At 42.2% G+C, this 17,771-nt stretch overlaps 2 protein-coding genes across 2 annotated transcripts; one reads left to right on the plus strand and one right to left on the minus strand.

The window, feature by feature from the left end:
* Positions 1-326: 326 nt before the first annotated feature.
* marcksb (myristoylated alanine-rich protein kinase C substrate b) lies at positions 327-3,466 on the plus strand. The gene is made up of 2 exons (XM_076108236.1): positions 327-519; positions 1,540-3,466. Exons 1-2 carry the CDS (start codon positions 424-426, stop codon positions 2,140-2,142), a joined length of 699 nt encoding a protein of 232 aa, XP_075964351.1. The 5' UTR covers positions 327-423; the 3' UTR covers positions 2,143-3,466.
* A 2,972-nt stretch (positions 3,467-6,438) lies between these two features.
* On the minus strand, positions 6,439-11,119 carry col10a1a (collagen, type X, alpha 1a). The gene is made up of 2 exons (XM_076108235.1): positions 10,054-11,119; positions 6,439-8,273 (listed from the first exon to the last, which is right to left on the minus strand). The coding sequence occupies exons 1-2, from the start codon at positions 10,181-10,183 to the stop codon at positions 6,439-6,441; spliced, it is 1,965 nt and encodes a 654-aa protein (XP_075964350.1). The 5' UTR covers positions 10,184-11,119.
* Between the last annotated feature and the right edge of the window lie 6,652 nt (positions 11,120-17,771).

The following is a 17,771-nucleotide window of genomic DNA, read 5'->3' on the forward strand; positions in this document are numbered from 1 at the left end:
TTGGCCATGTTGTTGTGTCTCTCCTATTGTCCATGGCCCCCCGCTCCATGACCCCCCTCCCCCCCCCCCCACTCGTTGAATTCCGGAGTTGTGATTGGTGGAGACGGGGTGGCTTTGTCGTCATAGCCCCAGTGCCCATTCATCAGTGGACTTGGGCGTTGTACTCCGCATCTCATTTGCGGCGGGGCCAATTTCTCCATTTACAAACTCCGCTCGAGAAAAAAATTCGCGTTTCTTTTGCATCTTTGCCACATTTCTGCAAGTTCCCACACGTCGCTTTGCGGTCATTTCGATTTCGGGCTGATTCATCGGCTTCGGTCGGAGAAGTAGGTGTCGGTGCTTTGACTTGAATTTTTGGGGAGGAAGCTTGCGGTCTTTGTTCATTCATTTGATCGGTTGGGTTTCCTTTGTTGCACCAAAAGCATGGGAGCACAAACCTCCAAAACCGCTGGAAAAGAGGAAGCCGCTGTGGAAAAGCCGGCAGAAGGCGCAGCTGTTGCAGCAAAGACAAACGGACAGGTAACTTACATTTTAATTTAAGTCTTAATTGCTCGAGGGGAATTTTGTCTCGTTTTAGCAATGCGTTGACTCAATGGCGTGCTCCATGTTCCCTGTAGCGCACCCGCACGTTCACCGGCATTCAGGGAAAGTGGCCACATGTAACGTTATCCACAAGAATTTAGTGTTTTAAGTGGCTTATTTTACGTCGCAGCATTGTTTCAAATTAATGCATTTTATTTCAAATGCTGAAAATGAACACCGGCATGGCCTTTGATTTATCTTTTCAATATGAACATTAGGCTACACAACTAATCTCTCGAATGCATAGTTTATCACAGAATTGTTTTTGAAATGGCATTTTTGATTGATTTATAAATATTATTCTGATGCTTGAGCTTCCTAAACATTGCGGCTGATTTATTTATTTTTTAAATTCATTTGGTTGAAATGGGTGTGCTGCTCTCTCTGTGGCATGGCCATTTTAAAAGCCCATACCACGCCTTTGTTGCCAGATTCGAGGAAGGAGCCACGTTGTTGTAACACACAACCCGCACAATACAGAAATTATTCCAAAAATAGCTGAGTAGGATGGAAGAAGTATATAAAAATTAAATGAACATGCATTTATTTACTACACCGGTCATTAAAAGAAGGGAGAAAAAAAATCCCCAAATTCCTATGTTGTAGCCACCGGCTCCACACCGAATGCCACCTGGCGGATCCCGGCGGTACTGCGGTCTAACCGATTAGCCTACTGCTGAGAGCCACAGATCTGTCGTCACTCTCCTAGTAACAGATGTTGCTGCAGTTTCAGGGCTATTTTCCTATTGGTTACTACCAGTCAATGCATTTGATTAAATTCCACAGCACGCCAGAATTGTCAGGGGGTTGTCTTACACACACATGTTCATGTGTTGGCCTCAGATGCATGATTACAGATCAACAGTCTCAACCCTTTTTTTTCTTTTTTTTTTTTACTTGAACAACGCGGTGATATGCATGTTTAGAATTATTTTATTTTTTTATTCTGTTTCCCAGGAGAATGGCCACGCCAAGACCAATGGGGATACCTCTCCAGCTGCAGAGGAGGCCAACAAAGCTGATGTGCAGGCCAACGGCAGCACTCCTACTGAGGAGGCGCCCAAAGAAGAAGGTGAGAAAGTAGAGGTTGCTGAGGCTAACGGCGAGAAGGAGCCTGCCGCTACAAACGGAGAGGCTTCCGCGAAGCCCGAGGAAGGCACTCCATCCACCAGCGACGATGGAAAGCAAAAGAAGAAGCGTTTCTCCTTCAAGAAACCCTCCTTCAAGCTCAGCGGCTTCACATTTAAGAAGACCAAGAAAGAGTCTGAGGATGCTGTCGAGGAAGGAGCAGCAGCAGCAGCAGCAGCAGCCGAACCAGCCGAGGGAGAGAAGGCGGCGGCAGAGGAAGCAGCCGCTGAGGAGGCCAAACCAGCTGAGGCTGCTGAGGAGGGAGCCAAGGAGGCTGAAGCTGAGAAGCCAAAGGCTGAAGAGGAGGAGGTGAAGGCAGAGGAACCACCAGCAGCAGCAGCAGCAGCAGCAGGCGAGGAGAAACCAGCCGAGGCTTCACCTACTGAATCCGAGACGGCAGCCAGTCCAGAGGCCACAGCCACCGCTGAGTAATCCTGCTGAACCAGACACCGGAACGAAGGAGGCGCCCGAAGGAATGCGAGGACTTGTCTAAAACCAGGGATTGTTTTTGTTTATTTTTTTTTGTTGGTGTTTGTTTACTATTCTGCAACCATCTCATCCATAATGACTGCAAGATCCTTGGCAGTGATGGACAGGAGGTGTACTGGAGAGTGTGCTGCTTCCTCACTGCCCATTGGTGCTTGCATGTGTGACATTGGCCGAGTGTGAAGGTGTGAATGCGAGTGTGAATGTTTTTGTTTTTTTTTCTACATGAATCATGACTGTGTTGACATGTTGCTGAATTTGACATATTTTATCAAGGTATTTGGTGCTGGGCATTTGGATGTAGCAGCTAAAGCTGTGTCTGCAAGATTTGGCACATTGTGATATTTAAAGGGAAAGTCCTAAACCAAGTCGTTAATGTTGTCTTTGCAGTGCACAGTTGTTTACAACTCTTAAACTCAATGCTCCTGTGGACTCAACCATTCCTGAATGAAGTAGATATAGTTAACTGTCAAATCAGTAGGTGCTCATCACTTCCCATTAGATTCCACCATTTCAAAACTCTGTAGTAATGCACGTTGTATAGACTTTGATATTACTGGTTTTATGACTGAGATGTACCTAAATGACTGAAGTTTTTAACAGATTACCCATTGTAAATGAAGTTTTTCTTGTTTTTCACCATTTGTAAGATTGAATAAAATTGGGAGATGTTTTAAGCAGACTTTGCATCGTGGTGTGATTTACAAATCTACGTCAGAAAGCACACACATTTGGGGTTTTGGGTGAGATAGTTGAAACATTTTTTTATTTTTTTTTTATTTTTTTTTTTTTGTGTGTGTGAGGATTCATCTTATTCAAAGTAGAATTTCACATTTCCTACAAACTGGTTATAGGTGTTCAGTTTTATTTCCTGTGAGCTCCGCTGAAGAATGAAGTGGAACTCATTTATTCACAATGTTTAGCATTAAATGTCCCTTTTCGGTTAGCTGAATATCTGATGAGCTGGGGCAGTGTGACAGATCAGATACTGGAGGAAAACGTGCTCGCATTGATTCTTTACTTTACAGCACCCTCGTGTGGTGCATTGTAGAAAAAAAATCGGGTTATGTTTCAATCACTATAAAGAAGCATTAAAAAAAAAAATCTATTTAGATTCTCAAAATATAACTGGGGTGTATATTTGCATCAAGACGAAATACTGCACGGTCTCTGTGAAAGAAAAATGCTACGTCTTCACGAGAACACACTGACATAAAAAGAGGACACCCTCCAATCAAATTCAGTGATTGAATTGGAGCAAAAGCAATGACAACAGAGGTGAATTCCACCTTTTATGTCCCAGTAAGCAAATCCTGAAATGTATGTGATCATCTCAAACATCGCTTTCTCTTCACCAGCCTAATTTGGAAATGGGATAAATTGAGACGTGCTCACTGCCCTGCAATATTTTTAGAAAATGACCGACTTACTGAGGGAGCAGCCGCAGCATAATTATGAAATAAGATGCGGGGGAGGTTTGTAGCTGCTCGCTTTGCACCATAAATGTTAGTGTTTGAAACAAACACTAACATGCAGCACATAGCTAACTGATGCTTGCGCTAACCATGGACGTGTTGGGATAACTTTCACCAAACCCCAAACAAACACCAGAATCCTTTTAAGAGGAGAAGACATTGCTTCAATCTTCTCCAGGGTGTTTTTAATCACCCACATCTGCACCCATGCTCATTTCCAAACCCTCTATTTCCTTTGCACCCAGTTGAACCCAGTGTACTGCAGCTCTGGCCACCGCAAGCAGGGTGTGTTTTACACATAATATTTCTATTTCTGCCTCCTGGTCTACACGTCCATCTTGGTCAGGTTGTTGAGGGATTTGCTGCTTATTTTGGCCTCCAGTGTGCCTCACATGCAGTATTTATTTATTTGATTTAATAGGGACCATGTACAGTTTAAAACGTAAATGTCACCATTTGATACACCGTACCAGATTATAGCTTTAAGCTAATTCGCATCTGTAGTCCCTTGGCAGGTCAAAACAAGGAAAGTACAATAAACAGTACAGTATTCAATAATGCCACACACCCGTCTTCATCTTCCAGCTTAAGTGTCTTCAGGTTCTTTCTAGACAAATGGATCCAGTATAGAGATAAATGCATACAAATGCATGCAACCAGGTGTGCCAGCTAAAAAATTTAATATATATCAAAGGGAAAAATATTCCTTTGAGTGCAACAGATAATTTTGGAGTGTGGCTTGTGGAGTCGTCCAGAGGCAGCGCTCCGTCTGTGTTCCTGCCTGTCCCACCTCATGCACCAACCGCAGGCCGTCTCTGAATGGCAGTCCCCAGCGGTTTCCATCACGCAGCTTCCTCTCTCTTTAGTCCCTCGAGGCCCCTCACCTAACCACTGTCTCGCTCTCTCTCCCACGGAAGATTAAACAGCTGCTGCCCTGTCCGAAGACCATCCCTGTCCCTCATTCCACATGTTGACTATTTTCAGCACACCCATATTCAGACTTGCACGGTGGAGTAGTTTTTGTAAACTTTGGCTCCAAAGCAGGCAACCAGTGGCCAATATGTGGGGAGAAATGTATCCTTTACGATCCTCATCTACCTCAGCTTCTATACAGCGACCAGTGGTGTGTCAGTAACTAAGTACATTTACTCAAGTACTGTTCATGAGTCAATATTTCAGTTTTATGTTACATTATACTACACTTTAAATTATAAATATTGCATTATGTTTATTTGACAGAAAAGTAACTGCTTACTCTGGACGGAAAACACAGATCAACATGTAAAATATGAGGCCTTGTTACAGTTTAAATTAAGGGAGTGTTTACCTTGGCATCATGCACCTGGCACTACTGAGCAGTCTGAATTCAAGAGTGCAAACCCTTTTCCATGAGCTTTTCAGTATACATCAGTATTAGTAAGGGGGGATTCTGAATAGGTGTACTTTTACTTTGTATACTCTAGTATAATTTGTTGGGGTATTGCCACTTTTATTTACTTATAAAAAAGAATCATAGTTCTACATCTGACAGGAACTCATTAATAAGAGATGCTTGTATATGTTATATCATACATATATCATATTATATCATACTATGATTAGTCCATGTGGCTATGTGTTGCTTATAGGCTAGCATCCATTATTAACTGTCTTTGACTATCTTATGTAATTTCTTTTATATATTAGCAGTGATGTAATATTTTGCAGAACTTGTAACTAATGAGTTTGGAAACCAGGTAATACCCTAATGTCTCACAGCTGTAAAGAAAGGCTAGTAGAAAGGTTTTAATCTTAGTTTGTATCACGTTGCAAATATAAGTGATTGCCAAGTGGGAAAGTAAACACACAAGCCATACTTATATTAGACTCATTTTGAGGCTCCCCGACTGGAAAGTGTTATTGATCCAGACATTGAATCAGCCCAAATGAGTTGACCTCTGACCTTTACAGAGTATTCATTTTGTGTAATGCTTACATGAAATACAAAGCCAAACTAGTTTAAGAGGACTATTCAGTGTAATTGATTAAGTAAGATCTAAAAGAAACTTTTTGTATTATTTCAATAGGATATTTTGTAAAATGTTCATAACTATTTAGGTTACATTTTAAAAAAGTGATTCTGAGACAAAACATTTTTTAGACATCTTTTATTTTGGTCATTATGCTTTACATGACATAATGCATGTTCAGGGATACATCGTTGTTGCTGGTAGTTTGTGTTTGTATGACAGTATTCTGGTGACTTGTTTCATCATAACGGTCAATTTGACCATTACCATTTCACAATATTCAAGTCACATACAAGGATAACAGTTACAACATGGTGTGCAGAAAGTATTTGTGTACTTTTGATAAGATTATTGGTCACCCAAACAGAAACAAGCAGGCACAACAAAACGAAAACAAAACAAAACAGACAAACATTGAATTAAGAATCACCAGTTGAAGTCAATATTAAAGGAACAGAGTGGAGAAAAGGAAAAGTCAGGACACAACACCGTTATAACATCTCAATTTCACATGCTGTCTCTGTTAAAAAAGCTCACTGGTAACATTGTGGATTGCTTCCCCCATCCCTGATCACTTGTTTTCATAAATTAGTTTTCCTTCTTCTAAGCACCTATTTCTTGTAGTTTTCAAGTCGAGATGCTACTATTCCTCAAAGAAGGGTGAACTGCCTGTAAAAATGAACAGGGAGTTTACTTTAGTTTGAGAAATAGGTTGCAAATTTAGTTGGTTGGCTTTTGGGAACTACTGTATCAACGCATCACGTTGAAGCAATGAGGAACCCAGAGAAAGAGCAGTGGACGTTCTCAGCTGCAAAGACACCATTGGCCTCTTCGTCAGGGATCTGGACATAGACTGTGTCCTGCTCATCCAGCAAGAGGACAGCACTACCGGACATCTGGTCCAGGAAGCCCTTGCTGTACTCATCATAAGTGAACATAATGGGCTGGCCATTCTTGTACAAAGCCACCAGGGCATTAGCTCCATTAACATGGATGCTGTAGGAGAAATAGTAAACTCCAGGAATTTGGCAAGTGAAGATGCCAGTCTCAGAGTCATAGTGATTCTCAGCATTGTACACAATCTGGTCAAACTTAATGGGGGTGCCATCAGCAGGGTAGGGGGTGGTCAGAGATGCAGTGAAAGCAGACATGGGGGACTTGACCATAATCTCACCCATTCCCATGCCTTTCTCAAACACAACCTCACCAGGAGGACCAGGGACACCAGGAGGGCCAGCTGGGCCACTGGCTCCATCAACACCATTATCACCGGACTGACCAGGGGGACCCTGAGGTCCGGGGAGACCCTTAGCAGTCAAACCAGCAGGGCCAGAGGGACCAGGGAGACCTGGGTGTCCTTTAATGCCGGGAGTACCAGAAGAACCTTGAGGCCCAGAAGGTCCTCTGGAACCTGGAGCACCATCAGAACCAGAGGCACCTGGCTCACCTGCACGGCCGGTATGACCTTTGGGTCCAGCAGGGCCTGGAATACCTGGGGAACCTGGGGTACCAGGGGCACCACCATTACCTTTGTCACCTGTGGTTCCAGTAGCACCTCTGGATCCAGGAGGACCAGCTGCGCCTGGATAACCCTGCTTGCCTGCGAAACCCTGTGCTCCCTGATCTCCCTTGTTTCCCTTAGCTCCCTGAGATCCAGTTGACCCTGTGTCACCTTTAGAGCCAGCAGCACCGGCTTCACCTGGGAAACCTAATGGCCCCTGAGGTCCAGCAGGACCAGTGGGGCCACTTGAACCAGTAGCACCAGTATATCCTGTTGGACCTTGCTCACCCTTTGCACCTGTGCCACCTGTGGCACCTGTAGATCCCCTCTCTCCCTTATCCCCATTTGAACCTGGCTTTCCATAACCTGGGACTCCAGGGGCACCAGTGCCTCCAGTAGGTCCCTGGTGGCCTTTAGGGCCAGCTGCGCCAGGCAGACCTGGGGCACCATTCTCTCCTGATTTACCTGACATACCTACACCTGGGGCACCTGTGTGTCCCTTAGGTCCCTGTGGTCCCATGGGACCTGAAGCACCATCCCTACCTGTGGTTCCTGACTTTCCTGGCTCGCCTGGCATACCTGATTTGCCTGGCTTTCCAACTCCAGACTCACCTGGTTGTCCAGGTGCGCCCAAGGATCCTTCAGGCCCTGTCTCACCCTGAGGTCCTTGAATTCCCACCCCTCTATCACCCTTAGCACCTGGCAGGCCAGGTACACCTGGATGTCCTTTCAGACCAGACTCTCCTCTAGATCCCATTGGTCCAGGAAGACCTGAAGATCCAGGCTTGCCAGTAGCAGAGAGGCCAGAGGGTCCAGGGCTTCCAGCAGATCCAGGGGCTCCCCTTGGTCCCTGAAAGCCAGAGGCTCCGGTGTCTCCCTTCTCACCAGGTGCTCCATGGCTGCCAGGTTTGCCAGATCCACCTGGGGAACCAGGTTTGCCAGCCATGGAGCGTCCAGGAGCTCCGGGAGATCCAGCAGGTCCTTGGGGTCCAGTCAGACCTTCAGCACTCTCACCTGGGGGGCCAGGAGGGCCAGCAGGCCCCTCGGGGCCAGGCTCACCTGGAGCACCAGGCTCACCTGCCACTGACACCACTGAGAAGAGTGAAACAGAATCCATTAGTATCACCGAACACAAGAACCAAAAAGTGCTCAAATTAAAATAACTAGTAGTTCGTTTTATGAAATTATAAATTATAAATATATAGGCCTACTTATAGTCTGTGCATCATATTCCCATTATTAACCCATTCAAGTGACAAAAAGTGACAAAAAGTACAAGAGCATGGATGCAAGCTCTCAGGTCTGAGTGTATGTGAGTTGAATGATCTTTCGTAGTATCTTGTTGACTAGCAACATGGATGTTCAACAATCATATGTGGGATGAAAAACACAAATGCTCCAATGAATGCCGCTCTCATTCATTGCTCTTCTGTATTTCATAATAAAGTAAAAACAATTATGGGGATTATTATTATAAAATAATTCTCAAAATTCAATGATATTTGATTCCTGGAGGCAGGGCAAGTTGTAATCTCAGGAACCAATCTTGCAGTCCTGAGGGTTTGAGTAATGAGTCACTGGCTCAGTTTTATAAAATCCTTCTTCAAATCTTAAACTTGCAAATCCTTCAAAATAAATGTAGTTTGTTTTAAATAATATCTTTGATCTATTTTCATACTGTGCAGGTCAAAGAGCTTCAAGAGGCAGTTTGTGACTTGTTTGTCAAACAGTTGGTCTAAATTAGAAGGAGTATTTTCTTTATTTATTTGCTGCCTTAATGTGGTCACATGTGTTTAAGGCTCACTCCTGAGCCGAGTTTGGATAAAGCCAAACAGATGTTTCTACTTCTGTGTGAAGTAGGCACACCCAAACAAACCACACTGCTGGGTGACTGAACTGTAATTGACAGTGTCAAACTAAAAATAATTCACTAACAGCTACTTTCTCAAATAAGAATAGTATGCTGATTCACACAAAAGCAACATTTCATATTTTATATAGCATTTTAACCAACACTCTAGAAATCTAGATCTTTTTCTCGTTTTGCATGGGGAATCTTTGCAAAAAGCAAAGTGAACTTGTGTTTGAAATGAACTGAAATGTGCGTTGAGGAGTACAAGTGTCTAAAAGCAAAAGAACAGGCCACATTTACAGCTAAAATGACTAAAATGAGAAACACGTATGTCAAATCTAACACACTACATGTATTGAAAACAACAGTCGTTTTCTCCAGAATACATGAGTGGTTCCTCCGAATTGAAGATCATGCAATGCACATTTTGAAGCAGATAGTCGACAAAGGCAGTCTCAAAAAAGTATTTAAATCGAGTTAACAATCTTGATCACAAAATGAAAAAGTCCTAAAATCATTTAATTTAGAAAATGTTGCTAATGTGATTGCCTTTGTTGAATAAAATAACAAATAAAGTAAACTACAAACAAATTGTGAAAAAAGCCCCCACTTCTAGGTGCATGTATGACTTCTAGAAAAAGAAAACTGCAAAGCTCTGCACTCAGTAAATAAGCCTTGTTATTCAAATCATACATCTAAATGAACTTTGTGATTGGAGAAGCATGCACACTGTTGCAGCCAATCAGAGCACAAGGCAGTTCCAGCACAAGGTTCAGATTTCAAAGTAAAGTGCAGCTGGCTGTGGCCGGCATCTGTCTGGCTGCTTGTGCTGCTCATGTTTGCTACAACAAAGATGCTTCAAAGGTAAGGCAAGACTGTCATGAAATGTTGCTCAATATTGTCTTCAGAGAAGAAAACCTGACTTTAGAGGCAAATTGTGTGAGGAAAAACTAGACACAAACAGGGGAAATGCTAGCATGTTCCCATACCCATAGAGAGCAGGAGGCTGTGTTTTCTTACCGTGGCTCTTCACAGAGTAGGGCTGGTACTGAGGGGCAGCCTTCACCAGCTTCTTCACCACATACCGGTCTCCATGGGCGGCTGTAAAGGCCACCAAAATGACGAAGATGCTTGCTACTCGTACGTCCATTTTGCACAGTCAAATCTTCAAAAGAAGAAAGAAGACAGTCAGCACAACAATTTTTGAGATACAAAGAGTCAGCAAGCGATTGTCTCTAGTTTGCAGTTATTATACAGAGCTTAAAAACTTTCTCAGCTAAGTGTACAGGCTGGGCACCTTTACAGAAACGTAATGGACAACTAATAAGATAGGATAAGGTACAGTGATAGGGTGTACATTTAATTTTTTTCTTTCAGCCTGAGCATTCTTCTGGACTCTTTAAATATCAGCCAGGATGCTCCAAGCCAGCCAAAATCCCTTCCCTAGCCTGCCATAGAAACAGACTCAAGGCCTAGACAAAGCCTGGAGAGAGCCTAGACTGAAATCCTCTAGAGATAGAGTTGTTTAGAGAGGAAGAGAAAACACACATACCAGTATCCAAAGAGGGTAAAAACAATCTCCTCAGCACCAGAGAGCTACTGGTACTGCTGTATATCCTGAGGGTAGGAGCACAACTGAGGATATGCTGCCTTCCAGTACAATGATGCTGGTATTTATACTATATCTACCCTTTGCATCATTAAAAAAAAAAAAAAAAAAAGCCCCCACCATGCAAGTACCTCCCTCCTCAGAGCTAGGCTGTAATTAGCAAACAGATCTGCCCAAGGCGGGCATGTCACATCAGGGTGCCTCCATGTCTTGAATATCCAGACACATGATTATCACTTATTTCGGTCTTCTTCTGAACTAGAAAATAATCCTGTACAAAGCAAAAATAATCAAATACATAAAGAAAGAACACAAACAAGTTATGAAAGAGGAATAAACTTAATCTAATAATCTGTATACACTTCACCGTTTTTAAACAACATTTTACTTTTCGTATGCTCAGGACATGTTTATATTATGGAATGCTTATGAGACCCTGTGTTTGAACACGTCTTTGATAAACAACACCAGACTTGCAGTGGCACCTGTGCTGCTTCACAAAGCATTGCATTGAGGATGTACAGTAGCAGCCACATTTGTAAATATACATCTTGTCCAGCCGGCTGGCAGAAACTCGCCTCTACCTTTCCTGACTGTCTGGGTACCTCCACGCCTGCCATGATAAGGTAAACAAGGGAGATGGTGGGGAAAGGTTGTCCAGAGTGCCATGAAAGGTACTGGAGATTTTAGTCAGCCTTAGATTTAAAGCAAATTATTATGTCTATTCCTGATGTATCATTGAAGGTATTCACATATTTAGTTTTTCATAAATTTAGTTTTGTACATTTCCTGGGTATTATTTGGTCAGCTTGTCATTGTGGCTTGGCTTATAGAGGACAAAGAGGCCTTGATTTCAGTCTCTATTTCAGGATGAACACTTTTTCTTAAGTTGTGTATTTTTGCAAGTGTGTCCCACTCAAAACAGCTAATAAAAGTATATAAGGAGCCACTGGAAAAGACATTCGGGCTTGTTTCTGTGCAGTCTTGTGAATGCTACCCAGTGTGCGACAGCCCTCATATGCAGTACAGATGTTTGGACACCAGAGGGCAGATTTTTACTGTTGTACAGCACCTCTCCATGGTGTAAGGTGCTGCTGCTGCTGCAGGGAAGTGGCCATGCCCCTGTGGTCTCTTGTTATTTTTGGTCCCCTCAGTGCAAATACATCATCAGAGGTTTCAGGCCTATTCCTACAATTACATCTACTTTCTGTCATGATGTTGTATTTCCTCAATCAGCGCCATCCTCCAGTTATTATCCTCCCCCACCCTCCACCTTGCCTTGCTTACTTTGAGATCCTCCAACTGTAATTTCTCAATTTAAGCCTGGCCACATAGGAAATGCATACACCCAAATAATCACATGTTCTCAAACACACAAGTAGCCGATGTGTAGGGTACTCTATCCCATCTCAGAAGCTCCCTGCACATAGGCCCATTTATGCTCTTCCTGTGTTCTTATAATGTATACACGTACATATTGCTGATGTGTATGTTGACAGAATGATGATGCCTGATTGAGGCCTTCACCATATTCACCATGTTTCTATTTGAGGCGCCTATACAACACGTGACAGTGACAGGCATATTTCAACAGGGGTATAATTAAATATTCTAACACATGGAGCTTGTTTGAACCCTCCTCCCCCCCCCACCTGTAAATTAGACCAAATTATCTGCAATTTTCCAAAATGCTACCTTTGCTGGCTTATAGCACTTAATCACGTCTGGCAAGTATTGTTTAAGTTTGCTCTTCCTGTCACATAAAACATAATTGAATTTGTGATCTTCATTTCCAAATGTTTGAAATTCTGTTCATAACTGAGACAAGAGCGACTGCTCACAGCAAAGGTGCAGACTGACTACCTGAGGCTGTGTGATGATAGAGAAATGTCACATTGCATGCGCACGTATCATATTTTCATCTTGATTGCACATGCTTTGTCTTGCTTTACCAGCCGAGCAAAATCATGTTTATCCATTTGATATCTTTCAGTTATAAAATATTATTTAAAAATCTCTTCATGCTTGTGTCCAGCTACGCCAGCTGTAGAACGATTTAGATGAAAGGACAGAACAAGAGAGGGTGGAGTTAGGAATTTATGTGTTTATAGGCTCAGACAAGTCCAGTTTATTCATGTTTTTCAAACATAGCTAAACCACTGCAGAAGAGTTCTCTGTTTTTAGTCTTTCGAGAGGACAATGATTCATCTCTTTATGCATAAAAATGAAAAAATAGACAAAAAAACAACAACATGCATCCTCATGTCAACCTACGAAGAGGCAGAAACATTCATGCTGAGCTTTGGAACCAGAGTAGACTTTGGCTGGAGGAAGACTTGAATTAACAGTGTAATTTGGATGTTGTTTATATGCTTACAGTCTCTTTTCATTTTCTAAACACTCCACTGCATTAATTTGAGAAGGACTCTGTGTCCTTGTGCTTATAGTGGTGAAATTGAAGGCTGTGAAAGTGCACAGTAGAGCCCTCTCTCTGCTCATCTCATTACAGTACCGCAGCAGCTTGATGTGGTCGGCAGGCTTCATTGTAATAACCATTAGGAATTAGGTTAACAGCCTTCAAGCTGAAGGCGGTGACGTCGCTTTGCTCTTATATTGTGGAGAGACCCTCACTGTAAAATACGCTTTCAGTTTCATGTCACTTCATACACTTGATATATGACATAAAACGCCTTTACTGCACTTGGAAGAATATGAAAATGGCTAATTATGAACATGACACACCCAAAGTCACTGAGAGCACATGACAGCTGCACAGTCTCTTGTTTTAGGATCACATTGATTTGAGATTTTGTTTTACAGGTTTTTTTGTGGTGGTGGAAAGTAACATTTACTCAAGTTCTGTAAGTACAATTTTGAGGTACTTTCATTCAGTGTTTCTGTTTTATGCCACTTTATACTTCTACTCTATATTCAGAGGCAAATATTGTACTTTTTACCCCACTACATTTATCTGACAGCTGTAGTTACTAGTTCATTTGCTGATTTAAATTGTAACATGTAAAATATAATCAACTGACAAATTATAACTGTTATTATAGATGAAGCTATACCTAGCAGTATATAAAGTCCTAAAACTTGCACCACCTTTACCAGCTGCATTGATGCTTACACACTGATGCATCATAATTAGCAGGGCTGTCCACGGCCAAAGAAACTCTCAGTCTACTTACACAATTTTGTCGACTAATCGATTAGTGGATTTAATCAACAGATCTGAGTTTCTCCACAAAGAATCACCCAAAGGCACAACTTTGTGTTGTGCTTTTGTCTACGTACTACTTCAACCTCTGATACCTGTTGAGATAATGCAAATTATTATCAACCTCTACAGAAATACATTGAAAGATAAAAACAAGCATCGGAAGTGGTGACAGAGCAACATTTCTTTGTCTGATACTTCAGAGAACATAATCTGGCATTCTGAGGTCCTGCTTGTTGTCCAGGCCTTTGTTCACGTCTTAAAATTAACCCTGTAGATTTTACTTAATTCCCCGGAGAGTACTGGTGGACAGTGTTACTGGCAATGCTAGTGACGTTTGTGCTCGTACCCTACAATGATAACAGTCTTTGAAAGAAAGGTTTTCGTATTTAGTCTTTTTTTGTTCGCTCCGCTGCCCAGGAGTTGACGTTTCTGGTTTCTTCGCCATGCTGACCGAGGCTCAACCCACACCCAAGAGGAGAACATAATTGGCGGTTAATGTAAGGGGACCCGGCCGAACACGTGAGTCAAGCAAGGCTAAAGATACACCATCACGGCTGGGATACAAATTTAATGTTTCAATAAACTCCACGGACCACTAAGAGCTAGTTTAAACTTTATGAATGGCAGACTTGCCGGGGGCCCTTGTGAGTGATTGGTGGAGAAATTACAGGGTCGTGAAAAAAAACATGGACCCAAAAAGAGCCGGAAGTGTAAAAGTAACTGAAAAATGGCGATGGTGGTAACCTTAGAGATGAGTGCTTATGTCTGGGAGGTCACCAGTTTGAAACCCCTGAATGCCAGGAAAATGGGGGGATGGATGAGAAAGAAATGGTTAGATGTCCTTCAACAACTCCGAAGGTGTGAATGCATGTAGCTGCACGAATGTGAAGCAGTGTGTTGCCATGCCACGCTTTCCTGAGGTTCAACAAACCACTTGAATGTTAAAAACCGTACTTCAGAGTGTTTCATTGTCTAAACACTTGAAATTTACCATGTAATTGAGTTGGAAATATTTGTCACACTCACTTCAGAAAGCGAGAAAACTTATTGCCAGTCAACCAAGTCAAGTGCTGCTTTTTCTTGCCTGTGAGATTTGATTGTTTCTGTTTCCATAGTTCATTTGCCGTAAGTCTATTTTCTGTAAAGGCCTGACTCAGCTGCTGGTTGGAAGCAATGTTCTTAATCTTTCTTTGGTCGAAGAAACCAGAGTTTCGGCGTTGCAGCAGCCAAAAAATTAACTCAGCCAGACAGTTCATGAGGCGCTGCAAAACAGCTGTTGTACACAATGTACTACAAAAGGTAAACTGTGGCGACTGTGGCTAAGTGGATAGCAGGGCCGTTTTTCAGAGGGTCAGCGGTCGGCGGTTCAATCCCCGGCTCCGGCTCTGCTAGTAGCATGTCAATGTGTCCTTGAGCAAGACACTTAACCCCAAAATTGCTCCCGTAGTTGTACCTACAGTGTAGAAATGTGATAGACTCTGAATTGTAAGTCGCTTTGGATAAAAGCGTCTGCTAAATGACTGTAATGTAATGTAAAAAGGTCAGAACAACATATATAGATATTCTTTTCATTTTTGTTTTCTAGCAAGGAAACAATCTTTGCTTGTTAATTTAATTAAATTTTTTTAATTTATTATACTATATTGATCCCTTTAAGGGGGAAATTTGTCTCTGCATTTGACCCATCCCTGTATATAGGGAGCAGTGGGCTGCCAATGACAGGTGCCCGGGGAGCCTGGGGTTCAGTGTATTGCTCAGGTACACTTTGACACGTGACACGTCCCAGTCGAGGATCGAACCGTTGACCTTCCGGTTGCCAGACAACCCTCTTAACCCATTATAACTTGACCCTTTTCTCTGGATCATCTTGCCTGGTTTCAAATCCCTTCAAAGTAAAAAAAAAACAACCATCCCAGTCAAACAGATGACACACTGCTAGAAGTATCTGCTTATTGTGGGATCATTTAAAGATATCAAAGTTAAACAAAACCACCTTAATGGATTTTCGGGTCTTAAGTGTAGGTGGTGGAGTCCTGTATTTAAGGATAATGACTAATCCGCTACATCGAGCCTGCGAGAATTTCAGGTTTCACTGTCTGTATCAAGCAGTGTCAGCAATTTCACAACAAATGCCAAATAAAACCCAAAACAACTTTCAGTGTGTGTGAAGAAGTCTTTGTGAAAGACGTGGGGATGAAAACGCCCAGCTCTCTTAAAGCAGAGTAAACTGCATTAGAGCAGAGGCAGATTTATACATGACTTCAGTTCATAATTACATTGACTTAAGCACATACTGCAATGAGAATGCGTGGGGTGAATGTCCCTGAAATGCAGAGTGATAACCAAGAAACAATGTTTATACACAATGTCACCTCACCTCAGCAGATAGTTAGCACTGCACCATAATGACTTGTGGAAAGAGAAGACAAGTGTTGCTTCTGTACACTATATTTGGTTCAAGCCATGTCTGTCTCTAAATAGGTGTTGGAGCTAAACTGTTAGTTTGTGCCCACAGAATTCACATATCTCAGCTCATAATGTTTGTATATAAAGACATGACCAGAGGAAGTTAGCTGGAGTTTAACGTACAATACGTCCATAACAATGCCGGGGTCGAGTCTCGCTGCCTTGTGGTTCGGAGGTTTGTTTTGCTGGCTGATGGATAACGTGTGGGCTTATACTCTGGCCGGAGTCGGAAACAGTGGCCATTACTGAGTCTAAATGGGAAACATTCCACATTATATAATATACACAAACAATATCATCCTGTCTACCCTCTATTAAAACATCCATTCATTAGCTGGACTCGCTTTTTTTGAGGGTTGCGGGAGGCTGGAGCCGAGCGCAGCTGACAGTGAACGTAATAATGCATAAAGAGTTCTTTTTTTTTGATGCTTTTTTAAAGTTTGAAATTGACTGTGGGTCGTTCAGCGGTTTCTTTCTCCAGCGAAAGACAAATCAGTGGCTTGTCAGCTCATTGTTTTACTGTCTGGTGCACAAACCTAACTGTTTTGGTTTAATCTTACCGCTCCTAATAGTGTCATTTTCAGTTGCAGCATACATCTTTTTTTCAGCAATAAAGCTCCATGTTCTCCCGATCAAACTAAATGGTGATGATATGTCAATGTTGTATTCACAGTTTGTTTCTGCTGCCCCCAAATTCTTTAAAGTTTGAAACCTGTATTGTTTACATCCCCGTTTCGTTGCTAGTAGTCCTAGCATTATAAGTGGTCATAAACTTGCGAGGGCACCTTTAATTTATGCATTGCTTACTTTCCCCTTTTTAGGTTTTATGTCTGTCGCAGTTAACTGCACCTCAACTAGAAGACCCCTTGTGAAAAGACAAACACTTATCAAAACCACCCGTTAAACACATGCACTAATGTCTTCAAATTTAAAGTATATGGCGAAAGCATATTTTATGCTGTTGGTTTTTTAATTGAATTCAGATGTGAATTAATGAGAATGTAACAAAGTCTGCATGTGTTTTGCCAAATATCTACAAAGTATTCTATCTGTAACTATTAAAAAAATAAATCACGACAATCATTCAGAAAAGTGGCTCGCTGCAAATATTTTGGAGTTTGTTGTTGGTAATCCACAGACACAAAAGATCCCAGAATAAATTGTTGCGTTTGTTTAAGGGGTTTTAGGGGACCATACTATTTACATGGTATGCAAATACCAGGTCCACAATCCAGGTGATTGTGGACCTGGAGAGCTGTCTGACACAACGTGTGTCCCGGGTATTTCTTGTCTTCAGTGTATCTTTTGAACACCCACCATAAGGGAAACCGAGCATTAAACATGTCTAACCATAGGTCACCTGAGACTGTCCCTGACATTTAGACAAAACAAATCTGAAGTTAAGTGTAAAAAAGTGGCCATGGGCTAAATTTGGCTGTG

This window comes from Anarhichas minor, unplaced genomic scaffold (genome assembly GCF_050575085.1).
Source record: "Anarhichas minor isolate MPS153535 unplaced genomic scaffold, ASM5057508v1 ptg000040l, whole genome shotgun sequence".
Lineage (NCBI taxonomy): Eukaryota > Metazoa > Chordata > Actinopteri > Perciformes > Anarhichadidae > Anarhichas > Anarhichas minor.

Excerpts from the sequence above, each read along its gene's own strand:
- col10a1a (XM_076108235.1), bottom strand. The coding sequence starts at position 10,183 with ATGGACGTACGAGTAGCAAGCATCTTCGTCATTTTGGTGGCCTTTACA. Across the intron at positions 8,274-10,053 it reads CTACTCTGTGAAGAGCCACG|TGGTGTCAGTGGCAGGTGAG; the intron begins GTAAGAAAACAC and ends CACTCTTCTCAG.
- marcksb (XM_076108236.1), top strand. The coding sequence starts at position 424 with ATGGGAGCACAAACCTCCAAAACCGCTGGAAAAGAGGAAGCCGCTGTG. Across the intron at positions 520-1,539 it reads CAGCAAAGACAAACGGACAG|GAGAATGGCCACGCCAAGAC; the intron begins GTAACTTACATT and ends TCTGTTTCCCAG.